Source organism: Dicentrarchus labrax, unplaced genomic scaffold, assembly GCF_905237075.1.
Source record: "Dicentrarchus labrax unplaced genomic scaffold, dlabrax2021, whole genome shotgun sequence".
NCBI lineage: Eukaryota > Metazoa > Chordata > Actinopteri > Moronidae > Dicentrarchus > Dicentrarchus labrax.
The window spans coordinates 3,072,159-3,086,922 of NW_026136721.1; the positions used below are offsets into that span (position 1 = coordinate 3,072,159).

Consider the following 14,764-nt stretch of genomic DNA (forward strand, 5'->3'; position numbering starts at 1 on the left):
GTCAGGGATGTCGTTATAAGCCAGAACTGATTCTTGAGACTGGGGTTTGATGCATATTGCATTTTCTAATTTAAAAAGATCTGTAATGTGTTGCTCCAAATTAAAGTTCTAATCATTAAACTTTTTACCATCCTGTACATGGCGGGAAAGGTTGCCAAATCATTATTCAAAGTGTCAGTTCATAAACTCACAAACAACATAACAAAACCACCAATAAATAACATTTGAAAACTCAACAGCACCATCTTTTGCCAGAATCAGCATTTTAAGATAAACCACAGACCTCCCTGTCAACAGCTTTCTAATTTTTGTTCCTCAGTGGAAACAATTTGCACCACTCAGGGTAAATGGGAAAATACAATATATTTTGTGACTTGCGTGACTTGACAATTTACCGTATAATAAAGCTATAAATGCCCACACAGCCCTGCTTAATAAATCCTGGTACATCAGTCTTTCTTTTTTATGCAAGCAGAACATTAGTAGACTTACAATTTGACAAAACAATTGCAAACAAGTTGTTTTTTTTTAGCAGTTCATTATTAAACATCAACAATATTTTGCAAGGACTATAACTGCATTCAAAGTGAGGTAGCACACTGATGTGAGAGTCATTATGTTTTAATTTTTGAGAGGTTTTGGAAAGGATTTAGCCAAATATTCAGATACATATTCCATCACCTATGCAATTATCTCGGACCTATCCATCTACTGAAGCTAATAATGGGAATGACTTTGATTAAAGACAACCTGGATGAAGTGTTCAGGGGACCCAGTGACCCACAGGCGCAACTACTTCTAACTAACGTCACACAAAATACACATCCATAGCTTTCAGTATAAAATTTAGACCATTATTATGCAAAATATTTATCTGGGTAAGAATAGGGAGTAAAATCACTTTGCACTACATACAATTATGCTTTTTTTTCTGACGAGTCTTAGCATTTCTATTGTGAAATAATGGATAATTTTACCTTTTCATGCCCTTTAAATTTAACAATCCAAGAATAAAACAAACCAAGAAGGCAGCATTCCTTCTTGACTGTTCTGTTAACATCTGAACACGTAAAATCACACAACCTTTAAGAGCGTAAACATTGCTTTGCTTTTAACAGTTACATGCCAAAACCTGTATTAACCTGTCCCGTGGCAAGTTTCCTATGTCTTGTTTTTTAATGATTTTTTCCCTTTTGGATGAATAAAGTTGTCTTGAACTGAAATTATAACATACGTCTTCTTGTCAACAAGCACTGTCTTCAAGCAACTCACATTTCTACGTTTCCAATTTCTGGAAACCGTCTCTCTGCTGATGAAACATATGCTTACATGCAAAGTGTCTCCACTTGAACTGCTGCAGCCAATGTTCTTACTGCTAAGTAACTATAGCAACAGTGAAAAGGCTCTTTAAAGAAATGGTCCCTAAGGGTCAAAATAACAGGAAATAGCCTGTCAAGTCAGTGGATAGCATAGGGGAGAAGAAACTTGAGGGAAATGCTGTTATCTCTCCATTGGAGACATATTCTGGTGAGCTACAGCGCAACTGTAGTGCAATGTAGGGAGTCCACAGCAGGAGCTTTAAGACAGATTACCACAGTGGGCGGTCTCAGGCGCGTTGAAAACAATACAGGGTTAACGAGAGGCTTTGGAGACTACACTCTAATAGAGCGTTCTGTTACAGTAAGCATACAGTCATCAGGGAGGTTGCGCCAGACAGTAATGGTGGATCTGAGGATTTAATGTGAGCATACACTTGTGAAAATAAAAGGAGCAAAGAAATTAAACATAGTTATTGTCTCAGCATCCTGGTGAATGACCTGTGTTCCCTTAACAATATTTTGAGGCTCTAATGGTTTTAAAAAGCAAGGTAGTTTTATCCTGCAGCCATTATTTTATTGAATTTTTCACATTTATTTTTCTTTGTGGAAAATCAATAATCAATTGGACCAGAATTGGACATTAAAACTAATTTTAACTAACTTCTTTTTCAGTATGTAGTTCCTAAATACCTTGTGAACAACCTACTTAATAACAGTTAAATGATCAGAATAACAACAACAATAAACATACAAAATATAAAGAAAGATAAAATATAGACAATAAAAATAAACAATACATACAAATATAAAAATGTATACAAATTATGCATTACAATTCATAATTATGAATTACGAATTAATTATTAATTATAATAATTATGAATTACAATTCATAATTACATACAATTATAAAACAAATAACTAACCTCAATAAAATATCTAAATAATAATATAATGTACAAACTAACTCCGAGGTTATGCGGTCATAAACAGATTTAAGGCCAGTAACCTGTAACACACACAAACCTGATGTGTGCTTTTGGGATTGTCTGACTGTCAAAGATGAATGGTGTTAGTGGGGGTGGAACTACACCTTCTCATGCTGTTAATATTACATGAGCTGATCATTAGAGAGTCCCAGTGAGGCTTGGGGCCTTAGGGCCTTTGGGCCTAAGGACCCTCAGGTGGGAGTTAGAGTTCTGTCCTGAGGGGCTTCAGGTGCAGTTTCTAATTTTTCTTTTTTTTTTGTCCTATTGTGGAAATACTTCAGCATGCCAAGGTTAGCCTGCTGGGCCCGCACTTGTGGAGGATATCAGCAGGCAATATCTTGTTGTGTTAAGAGTAAAAAAAGAAAGCTTGTGTGTCTGTAGAAATAATTTTGCTGAGCGTATTCCAAGAGGTTTTTTTTACTGTCACTTCAACGTCTGTCTCTACATATGGACCCAAATGGAGACTTAATTTTCCTGGGAACTGACGATTCCTGGGAACTCTGAACCAATAATAGTGCTCTCACTCCAACGCCAACAAGTAAAACATTGCACATTTTTAAGAAAATCTTGCTCTTCTCTCACTCTTACTAAAGAGAGTTCAGAATTATCCTTGTAACAGCAAATATCAGGTTTATTACAAATTAGGTCTTTCAACAATGAACTCACTAAAGTAACTAGCTGAGATCTATTCTAATTATATTTCACAATCCTGTAAAGTCACTGCTGTTGCTTCACTGCTAATTTTCTTCATGTTCATTTCAATCTAAAACTAGTGTGATAAATACTGACTTCATTTGGTATCTTTGAATCTAGGCAGCACTAGCCTTCACCAGGAAGAACAACTCATGTGGTAACCACTTGGGACTTACGTTAACTGTAATATCAATGCAACACTTCTCAAATCTCAGTTCAGGAAGTAATTGGAGGTGTATTCACTGCTGGATCAATCAGATGCTGCCCACATGGTGGGTGCAGGTTTGCCCACATCCTCCACCACTGCAGCCTCACCTCAACCCAGTGTTTGGGGCTGCTCTGTGTATTGAACCTCTTCTAATCCATCTTTGACCTACACATCAAAAGTATTCCTGGAAATGGCAACTGCAATTTGCATCAATTGCTTATTCCCTCTCGATGCAAGAATAGAGTATGATAGCTACTGATTCAAACATGACTTCAAGGCAAAATATATGTTTATCAATAAATGATTGGGCGGCAACGCTGAGGATTGTCAATACACGCACTGACTTGTAGACGAAAAGAGGAAAGTAGTCAAAGCCTCCGTCATGCATTTGAGACATTCAGCCATTGAACTCTCACTCTGGGGTAAGGGGGTGGACGTGGGAGGAATATAAATTATAAATACCTAAACACAAGTATATACAGCCTTGCCATAGGAGTGATGGTAGCTCAGGTATTGATCATCTGAGCAAAACCAATAGGTAAGATGAAAGGTGGAAGGCGTCGGCAGAAATCGCCTGAGAATGACTACAGGGTAATAGAAGCATGCACGCCCAAAATGTGGAGAGGCTGTCCGAGGGCCCTTTCAAGACCCGTAGAGCACCCACATAGTCAAAACTCCAACCACTAACTGGTTGTTTCGAGCCTTTTAAAGACTAATGAAAGATATAACTAGAGTGACGGAACGTTAACAACGTACTGCACAATGGGGAGAAAAGAGAGCAGTAGAGCTGCTAGTATTCCTTCAAAGGTTTGACATCTTAAAAACAGCTGGGAATTTTATAATGGAGAGTCTGACTATTGGACTACATTCTAACACAGTTGTGAATAAACCCATACAATAAAATTGTACTATATTATAGTATAATAAAAGCTTAATGCTGATGGGTTGAAATGGTTTTACACTTTTAGTTTAGTTTAGTTTAGAATAAACACTTTCAGAGAGTAAAATATCATTAACATAAAATCTACAGAAAAGAAAGTGCAGTAACTAAACATATTGCATTTTTAAGTAAGGCATGAGCAGAGGTAAACACAATGCATATAAATATAGTGTATTGTCCATCTGTTGGGTGGTTTAACTGCCACACAGCGGTGGATTCACGGTTTTGCTCGTCTTTCCTTCATGCATCTTTTATGAATATTTTCAAGGATCTTACTGGTTTCTCTGGATGTTTTCTACCATTTACCACATTCTCTTTAAGTCTTTTACAAGATGCTCTGTGGTTGTGCTGAAATTGTTGTCTGCTGTTGTTACTCTGATGCATTCATGTGCTGTGAGAATGTCAGACTTGAATACCTTGTTTAAAACCCTTTCATGCTCAGTGGCCACTACAGTGGACTGTTTTCTTACATATGCATGGTATATGCAAGGTTTTGATTGTATAGTTGTAGATCAGCCACCACAGCGGACACTAGTGTGTCATACCATACCCTGCCACCCACTGGCCAGCTGTGAGTGCAACAAACATGTCTCAAAACCAAGATGGCTAATGGAAGGCCAGAAAAGCCGAGTACCTCATACATATATTGCCAATCCTTCTACAGTAGGTAAATAACATTTGGTAACAGTAAGAAACAACTAAGGAGTAACATAATTATTAAAATTCTATACATTGGAAAGCAATTTATCATCAGTTCACTAAATTGGACATCATGCATCACTGGCTATATTTCAACTACAATTCATACTATTACTGGAAATGTGTTGCTCTGGGAAATGTTTCATCTTCAGTAACTTTTTGGCTGCAGCTTCCATCAACTTCCATCAAGTCTTTTTTACAGATGCATTTGTCATCATAGATTCTCTTCTTGGCTTGTTTTATTTTATTTCGAGTTTATAGAGGGGGGGGATGGTGAAACTGAAACTTGAAACTATCCAGTATTTTACAAGGAAAAAAGCATAGAAATATTGAAATCTGCCTGTGATGGTTGTCATCTTCTTGTGAAATCAATCTTTGTTGGCTAAAAACAAGCTTGACTGTGGTTTGGCATCTGGATACCTCAGGCCAAATCTCAATGGAGCATTTAGTGTTAGAGTGACATGTGCTCTCTGGTAAGTGTGGTGCAGAAACACAACATCAGTGCACTGCTTTAACCTCTCCAGTGTTGTTTTAGACACATGACTGCGCCGCTCTGCCAACAAAGGCCAGTTTGACTAATCCTGTTGTCTTACCCTTTGACCCCAGGCGCATGGGAGATGCCGGGGAAGGTTTTGTGGCTTCCTGCGCTGTGGTTTTTCTTGGTGGAGAGGTCCAGGACGCCATCTGAGTAAAAATAAAAATCACACAGGAAGAATAAATTACACTGCTGTGTTAAAATCCTATCCAAAGCATTACTGCGGGAGGGACACACAGATCAAATACTGTATAGCTTAAAATGTAAAGACAAGAAAATCAATTTACTGACAATAAGTGTATCGCCATCCAGATGTGTTTATGTACATTTTTAATTTGCACATTTAAAACTTGGCTGAGGCGTATAAGTTGGTATATAGATGAAAGCAAAATGTGACAGTGTAATGGAAACAGGCTTAGAGAATAAATCATGTCGTACATGAAGCGTGTGACTTGACTTGACCTGGAGAGACTAAAAACTGTGGCAGAGGAAACCAACAGATATGTGGGCTATAATGTTCCTCAAATGAATGCATGAAACAAAAACAAATGTCATATTTCTATCATGTTTTCCACGCTGTTTTTTCTTTGTTTAAGGATTGTTTAGTGGATGGAAACTGAATGAATTAGCATTTTCTTTCTTTCTGGAAATTCAGCTCAGATGTGCTGAATTTCAAAGGAAACTTGACTATTCCATAGTAACTTATTGAGAGGCTAAGGTTATACTGATTAGGGATGGGCGAATACACCATTATTTGTATCTGTTCAACCAACTAAATTATCTGTAGTCGTATCTGCACTCAGAATGGGCGGGGGTTAAACCTGGAGTGGGTGGGAAGTTGTTCATTTAAGCCTGAAATTGATAAGGGTTATTCGAACTATCTTGACAGCCTCAGAATTTAGCTTCTAGGTAATGTTTTCGATCATAAGATTAAGAGACCTATTTAGAGAGCAAATTTTTTTGTACAGATATTGACACATTTTACTCAAATGATACTTAAAAAATACATTATCTGTACCAGATGCTCATTTCAACCAAGTACTCACTCATCCTTAATACCAATATAGTCACATAAAGAAACTGATTTATATTTCTTTTGTTTTTCACCAATGAATGGTATCAAAACTTGAAAATGGATGGTGCTATGCATTTACTGTCTTTAAACCTTGGTAAAAAAAGTAACCCCTACAGCAAGAGATCACTGCTGTCAATCTGTTTGTACTGTTCATTAGTGAAAATAATTGGCATCCAATGCATGTTAACAGCTTCTGCAACTTCCCGCGTATGTGTAAGTCTGCATATGAAAATGACTTCTGTTTTTCTCATTTCTGTGGTTCAATGGCAAAAAAAGATATTCTGTACACTTAGGAATAGGAGGATATTTTAGCAAGGAAGTCTGGGAAATATGGCAACATGCTGTGTGTGAAATCTATGTGTTTGTCAAGGCAAATCAGGTCACCACGTGCAGAGGAAAAAATGTACCATTGTGTGGGGTACGTGGGGGGAGAAATCTGCTTAGAAAAATATTTTATAAAAATGAAATCCAAAAAAGATGGCCCAATTTTTTTTTCAAAACCTTTTTGTTTACGAGTTAACTATTCCTTTGCTGAAATTAAATATACAGTGCACTCACAAAAATGCAAACATATCCCAATAAATTCATAAACACACTGTGTTTCTCTCTCTTTGCTGGTGTAATCCCAGTGCAGCTGACCTTCTCTCCACACTATGTTTTAGAGAGAAAGGTTTGGCTGAGCCCATTATCATGCTGGTATTTCTTTAAACCAATCACAATCATCTTGGGTGGCGCTAAGCCCGGGATGAGGCTACAGTGCCCTTGCAAAACGCTAACACGGAAATAGCGAAAGGGGAGGAGAACTCCGACTGAAATAATCGACCAATGGCAGGCTTATATCCACAGCCTACTTCCTGTGAGTCAGACTACTGACCTTCTGACCCCTCTAACCCTCACAACCCTATATGTGCACAGTGCTCGCTAATCTTCAAGGGCTTTTTGTTGTTTAATCTGACAAAAAACATGGGATGGAATTAAAATAAAGAACAGAGTCTCTGTACAGCCCAGAGGAGACAGCAAAATGATTAATCTGGCCATATTAATGGTAGTTTGTGTGTGTATATACAGTATACACAAGTGTAGGAACAAAGGAGCTTGTGTGTACACAGAATTTTGACTCCAAAATGAATCAAAATGCACTTGAGTCACAAAATGTCCGGGGATAACAACTGTGATAAATTACACGCTAGTTACACTAAAGAGGCCCTTCTCTGAGCTAATGAATAACTAAATTAGCATCTACATAAGCATTATATAGACAATAAACGTGTGCCATAATACAAAATCTTGAGCTAAAAGAGACTAAAAAACTCAGTAGAGCTGCGGAGCTCTGTGGGTTCATCATTTGATTCATTCTTAATATCGATGAGTAGAGCTTTAGGAACTGAATTTTCCTGAAATTACTTCTACTGTGTAATTTAAACAAGTGCGTGCGTGTGTGTGTACATGATCCAGCTTTGCGGATAATCTGACTCAGAATGTTGTCTAAATGGTGTTCTGTGTTCACTTGTGTGTGTGAGAACGAGAGAGATAATGCATGAGGTGGATGTAAATGCCTAAATCTTTTTTGTAAAAATTAAGGAGGCTTACTGTAAGCAGATTCCAAAAAGCTGGTATTAAAGTGGGTGACCAGTCAAACTGTGGTTGAGGGATGGAACAGCGAGCAACCCTGCAGCTTGTTCGGTGATCGAAATGCAGACCCCCTGCTGGTTTAGTTTGATTAAACGTGATTGAGCCCCAAGCTACATTTCAGAGCTCAGTAGTGTTGCAAAGACTCAATCCAAAAGCTGATGGCTTTTCAGTGAGCTGTTCATGAGCCCAATCTGTATGTGTCTCTATGTTTAGAAAATCCATCTGTGTGTGCAGTCATCTGTCTTTTAACAATGTCAAGGTGATAAAACATTTAAACATCTGATGAAGATGGCCTTTTATGCTATCCCTTCTTTTCTGTGATATATAATGTTACAGTGTTGGATGTTTATATTAAATGTGGCTTAAGTGTCAAATAGTCTCAATATTGTCATCCGCTCCCGGCAGGGAATAGCTGAGCATCCCTACAAACATTTGGGACACGGCCATATTCCCACTCAGTTTAGTTTGACCGCAAGTCTCACAGAAAATACTTCTTTGGTTGAGAATGAAAGTTACATATTTTCCATTTGATGTCCTTCAGCTTCTCTGCCTCAACTCTCTGTGATTTAAAGAGTTTACTGATAACATGTTGTTAACGGAGCGGCTGGCTCATTTAGCCGCTAATCGCTTACTGCTGCTGTGAGCTTGGGGCACCAGCGGTCCAAAGCTCCTGTAATGTTACTAAAAATGTGAACACCAACACTCTGCTCTGAGCTCCCACTTCAGGCAGATAGGGAAGACTAAAGTTAGTTGCACAGATAACGTCTACAATTAGTACCAATTAGCAATCTGTATCTACTAAGTAGTATCTACGGCTAATATTAACAACAAGTAAAGCTATATTTCCATCAGGAAAACTATTTAAATCACTGAAGTAGAGCAGCTGGGGGACATCGGGGGAAAAAAAAATGTTCTATATAAAATATGAGCCAGTATCGCGATTGTCCAAGCCAGGTCACAAGCACTGGGTGCTGCCTCTAGGCAAGGACGGCCAACCAGAAGAAAGAAAGTGGGGCTTTTACTAACATTTGAGAGAAATAATGAGAAACAAAAACACAAAAATGCAGGATAATCGGAGTTTAAAAGAGACATAAGCTCAAAAATTACAGTTTTTTTTCCTGATTTTTGTGTGTTGATTTTATTTTTCATTTATCCTTTCATATATATATAAATATACATATATTTACATGATTGTTTTTTGCTATCCCTGCCTGTTTGCCAGATTTCATTGTTATATATGTGTTTTTTTATTTTTTTTAAATTACCAATAACAAACAGTAGCCAAATCTGAATTCAGGTGGAACGCCACACAACTGCTAAATGCACAAATGCTTTAATTGCATAGGATTAAATATTGTTGAAATGCTCCTGGATGCTCCTGATTAACAAGTGTGTGTTAATATCTGAATTAATGGCAATTTGGGAACTCTGTTTACACAGTCACATTGTGGGGACTGCCCTATCTGGGGACAACAAGCTGGTGCCAAGAGGTTATTGATATATTTTAGGGTTACAGCTTTCTCTTAGCTTCAAGTTTAGAAGCTATAAAGGTTGGGTTAGATGTGGTCATATGTAGGTTATAGGGTAAGTCTGATTATAGAAGGAATTAATGAAAGTCAACATAAGGTGGCAGAAACAAGTTTCTTTGTGTGTTGTTGCTCTTACCCTGTTGGCTGGGCTCTGGGTCGTCCTGGTTCTTTTTGACGGAGAGGTCCAGTGGGCCGTCCTGGTCGGCCATGAGAAGCTTGCTGAGGACGGGATTCTGTGCAGAGGCAGCAGCCGTACCTCCTCCACCATTACTGGCTCCTGTACCGTTGCTGCAGGCAGATGCTGAGGCAGCAGCGGCGGAGGTGGGGCTGAGGCCCGGCCCTGGGGTCGGGGATGGAGAGGAGGAGGCAGACGATGGAGGGGAGCTCGGCACGCGCAGGGGCCCAGGTGGGGAGCATGGGGCCGGGGCCAGAGACGCCACTCTCGGCAGGCTTTGGTCCTTCATGGTGCCGTTGGGCAGGGGCGAGTCGTCCTGAGTAGTTTTTGAGGTATATTCGGCAGCGAACTGGCGGATCATTCGCTGCATGATCTCACGAGCCACTAGAGGAATGTGAGGTTCTGAGAAACTTGGGAGGTCTGGAGAGAAACAAAACAGAGTAACAAACATGTTAGCATCACGTCCTCCAGGAATTTGTGCAAACACTGCCCTGTTCAGTTTATTTATCCCATTTCATCCTGAAAAGGTAATCCTGATGCTATGCCAAAAATCACTCAGAAGCAGCATTAAATCCTGCCTATTGCCGGTGATGAAAGCACCGTGATATCATGTGTGTACAGGAGATTATTACCACTGTCTCCAGCTTCTCACATTTGATAATTTGCTTCTTTTCTTTGTTCTATGTCAGAGTAAATTGAGTATGTTTCTGTTTTGCAGCAATTTTTCTGAGGCTTGTGGAAGACTGTAAGGGGCATTTTCACAATATTCTGACATTTTATACGTTAAACTATCAAACAAAATTATAATTGAAAGATTAATAGCTAATGAAAGTAACTGTTGCATCCCTACTATCACCTCTAAATAGCTTGTATTTCAGAGCAGTGTTATTCTTACTACTATAGTACATTCTCCACTATACTAATATCAATAATTTTGAAGATTTCTGATTATTATTTAGACAAGCTGGACAAACAGGAGGAAATTTCAGCTACTATCACACCTTTCTGTATTGTACTGTACTGTCAGATGTATCGTATAATATCCTTTTCTAACATATCATAATGTATCACATTGTACTGTATTAAAACAAATCAAAACATCAGTTTGAATGTTTGCTTTTATCATTAATCAAGGCACTGTGCCTGTTGCAGTTATATATTCATATTTCACTAAAGTGAACTATACGTTATTATAAAGGAACTATTTCAAAGTGCAACAAGTGTCAGGAGACCACTAAGAGTCTGGGAAAAAATACAGATGTCAAAACCAAACATTTCATTATCCCCTGCTGTGACACAACAAACCCACATCAAACCCTGGTCATTGATCTCATTGGTTAATACACACTGAGCAAAACAGCGAAAATGACGACACATTTGTTATTTATGCATTAATCTGGCATTGTCCCAGATAAATCAACTGCACTTATCTCTTTATAACCAGCAGCTATACTGTTTGGATACTTTCATGTGTGTCAGTGCATCAAACCCTAAATCCTCCAAACAATACATCAGCCCAAACATCTAATCCTACAGCTATGCTGAAATAATCCAAAAATCACATATATTCTGCATTAATCCTGCATATTGAGCAATGTTAAAGCACCATAATATCAGTGTACAACAGGTACAAGCTGCTTTTCCCAGTATGCTTCCTGTTTTTAACTCACTGCTTCTTCCCAAAGTTATTTTCAGTTATTTCCAATTTCTTTCAACTCATTTGTACCAGTTCTGGGTGTTTCATTGCTTGATTGCCATTTCATCACATTAGGGCTACAACTGAAGGAGCACTAAGGGTTACAAAGTAAATGTGTGACAAATGCTGTAAAACCACTTTTGATTCCTTGTAGGCCAACAACAGCCTGAGGCTCTTCTAAACACAGCAAGAAAACAAAGAGATAAAACCAATTTATATCTGTCCGTTCTGAGATGTTTTAAAGATGATAGTGATAAGCTCAGTTGAAAACAGATGAGAAAGAAAGATCCTCTTGCATAAAATCATGAACTCCTTTAATCAATATTCAGTAAAAACATGATACTTACAAGAATATGTTCTAAGAGTATTTAGGCACATGTCACAGTTCTACTGAATAACAAATATTTTGTACTTTTCAGAGGATAAAAGCAGTTTTGTGTCAAACTCGTTACGCAGTCAGCTGCAGTGACCGTGATAAAACACGTGGGAAAAACTCAATGACTGATCAACTAAAACCTCAAATTCAAGGAAATACAGAAACTACCAAAGCAGTCTTATTATTCCTGCCTTTCAAATACTTAAGCTTTTTATTTCAGCTCTGCTGTTCTTCTCTGTCAATAAACCGTGACTTTATGACAACCACAAGCTGCTGTAAAGCCGTGCCACAGACATGTGTGTAGGTGTTGTTGCCATTTGTTATTCTTGATAGATTGCTTAATCCGTTGTTAATGTTATTTGACTTCTGTGCTCCACCTAAACATTGCACGGTGTAATCCCTGCCACTGAAATGATCTTGTTGACATGGCAATAAAAGAGCTTAACTGTACTCTAAAGTACCTTGTATTCTGTCAAAGACCCAATAGGTTCAAGCAATTAACAGAGTCACAAAGTTATTCTAGATACACTGTGCGCTGCAATCAAACAGGCATTGAAATGAAAACAAAAACCCAGGAAGCGGGTTTGTTTCCTGGAAATGTAGCCTAATTATACAGCTCCATTTTAACAGTTACAGATTTCATGCTGGCACCTAGGGAAATCTCCTGGGGAAATCCCAGCGTGTGCTTGCAAGGAAATGGATGTTGTATAACTCTAGGCTTTTGAAAAGGTACACAAGAGGTCTCGTCTTGCTGCAACAAAGCCGAGGGATCGGGAGAGAGGAAGAGAGGAAGCCTTCTGAGGCAGCAAGTCGACAGATGCAACTGACTGCAGCTCACACATACATCTGTATTCTGAATACATTTAATTTTCTGTGTGTATGTATCATGGGTTCTCAACATAATCAACATAATGTCGCAGAAGGGCGGTGGTCTAAGGACATAAAATAAATAGATGGATCTTACTTGAAATATCTGAAACTGTGCATTATTGTCAATACTGAATTTACAACAAAATAACAACAAGAAACAGGGTATAGATAGTGTTTCAAAAGGTATGTAATGTTTGCCCCCATGCATGTTTCTCTGGAGCATATACTGTACAGTGCACTGGAATTGAAAATACTTACAAGTTGTAAATGCTGCTAACCGAAGCCTATATACTTTCTTTAATGAAAAGCAAAAATTCTGTCTGTTATCAAACTTTGATCACTTGTTTTGAGTTTAATGCATGATTCAAGGAATCAAAGACATGTATTATCATTATACAACACAATGCTATATAACGCAATGAACATTTGCAGGTCCTCATGCTACATAAATAGAAAAATATAATTATATATTAAATTAACAGAATAACATATAAAACTATATATAATTATTTATATACATAGACGTATACACCAAGGAAATAATTACAAAGTATGTAGTCCATTAGACCAATGAACATTACTTGTTCACAAAAAAGTGCACACGCTAACTGTTGACTGAGATGTTCTAAACCACACTGTATCATCACAAAAATTTACTAGTATGGCAGACCATTGACGTTGCATGAGAACACATTGCTGAGCCTTTTTTCTTCATGTTGGTGAACTTGCACTTCTTTTAGTGTTTGTGTGCCTTACTGTGTTCTGACAAGTCTGTATAAATGGCTGTGTGTGTGTGTGTGTGTGTGTGTGTGTGTGTGTGTGTGTGTGTGTGTGTGTGTGCCATCATGTCTATGCCTTTGTGACTGTTCCTCTGTCTATATATGGCAGCTCCACAGGCAACTTTTGCCTGTGTGAGTGAAGCCAGATTGATTAGAGCCAGGCATTGATTGGACAGACATCTGCTTCCTCCCTCTCTCCTTCCCGGAAAAAACACAACACAAGCTACCGTCTACCAGGCTCAGCTCTCTGTCACAAAATAGCTGCCTGCCTCAGGACAGAACATGATACACTCCCTGTTTGAAGGTAATTATGGCAACTCAGCAAATATTCTGACTTTGAATGGGTGCTGATTTGAGACTTGCACAAAAGATTATAGTGCATGTACGTAAATACAAGTGCCAGAATGAAAGTGAAAGCATTCATAGTCATACATCACTTTTATCTAAATTTACTAACGACTTTGGTCAGTTAGCTGTTTTAATGGCAATTTATGGGTCATGAACTATTAGTGAAAAATATCACGTCTGGGACATGACATACACCCAGTTGCCAGTTTATTAGGTGCAACCAGGAAAACCTGGAATACCTAAAAAATTGACCTGGAAAACAATTTCGTAAAAAGAGTGGGAACCTTGTGTTTGTGGCAATGATACATTTTATGGCATTATACTGATAGGTGTTTCTATTATTTTGTGCACCCTGTTTATACAGGACTAAATAAGAGAAACCCATCTCTGTGTAATACAATACAGTTCAAGAGCATCACAAACTGACGTCACATCCTTCAAAATTATTATAAAGCTGGATAAACACTTTTCTAAAACACTCCTAAATAAACAATGTTTCCTAAATGGCCTGAAGGGTCCAGCCCTAACATTTCTTAATGTTGCTTCAAGTTTAACAACCAAGATGCAGTTTTATATTTGGCTCTTAAAAATTAGTTCTGCAATTCTCATGTGACTAGTTACAGTTAGTCCTACAGTGAACTGGACATCTCCCCTGGTTTCATTTTTGGTCGCTAGTCAGCCCAGACACTCTGTCATGCCTTTTTAGATTCTGTTTAGGGTCCCCAAAAGGCTCAGCCTGGCTCTGATTAGCACTCTGGTGACCAGCCTAATAGTTCTAGCTGTGTTCATGGTCTGTATTGTGGAGGCTCTCCTTGGGATTGGTGCACAGTCAACTGATGTGGCAAAGTCTCCACCCTCCCAGATTCAGCAGTAGTTTATCATTATCAGCTCTACCCAAGAC

At 38.4% G+C, this 14,764-nt stretch overlaps 1 protein-coding gene across 1 annotated transcript in view; it reads right to left on the reverse strand.

Annotated features, from left to right (window-relative positions):
- The window catches only part of lcor (ligand dependent nuclear receptor corepressor), a 92,083-nt gene that overhangs the window by 15,466 nt on the left and 61,853 nt on the right, over positions 1–14,764 (reverse strand). The window contains exons 5-6 of the mRNA XM_051385057.1: positions 9,756–10,214; positions 5,442–5,532 (exon numbers count right to left, since the gene is read on the reverse strand). Coding sequence (XP_051241017.1) covers positions 5,442–5,532; positions 9,756–10,214 — 550 coding nt within the window. The remainder of the gene's footprint in view (positions 1–5,441; positions 5,533–9,755; positions 10,215–14,764) is intronic.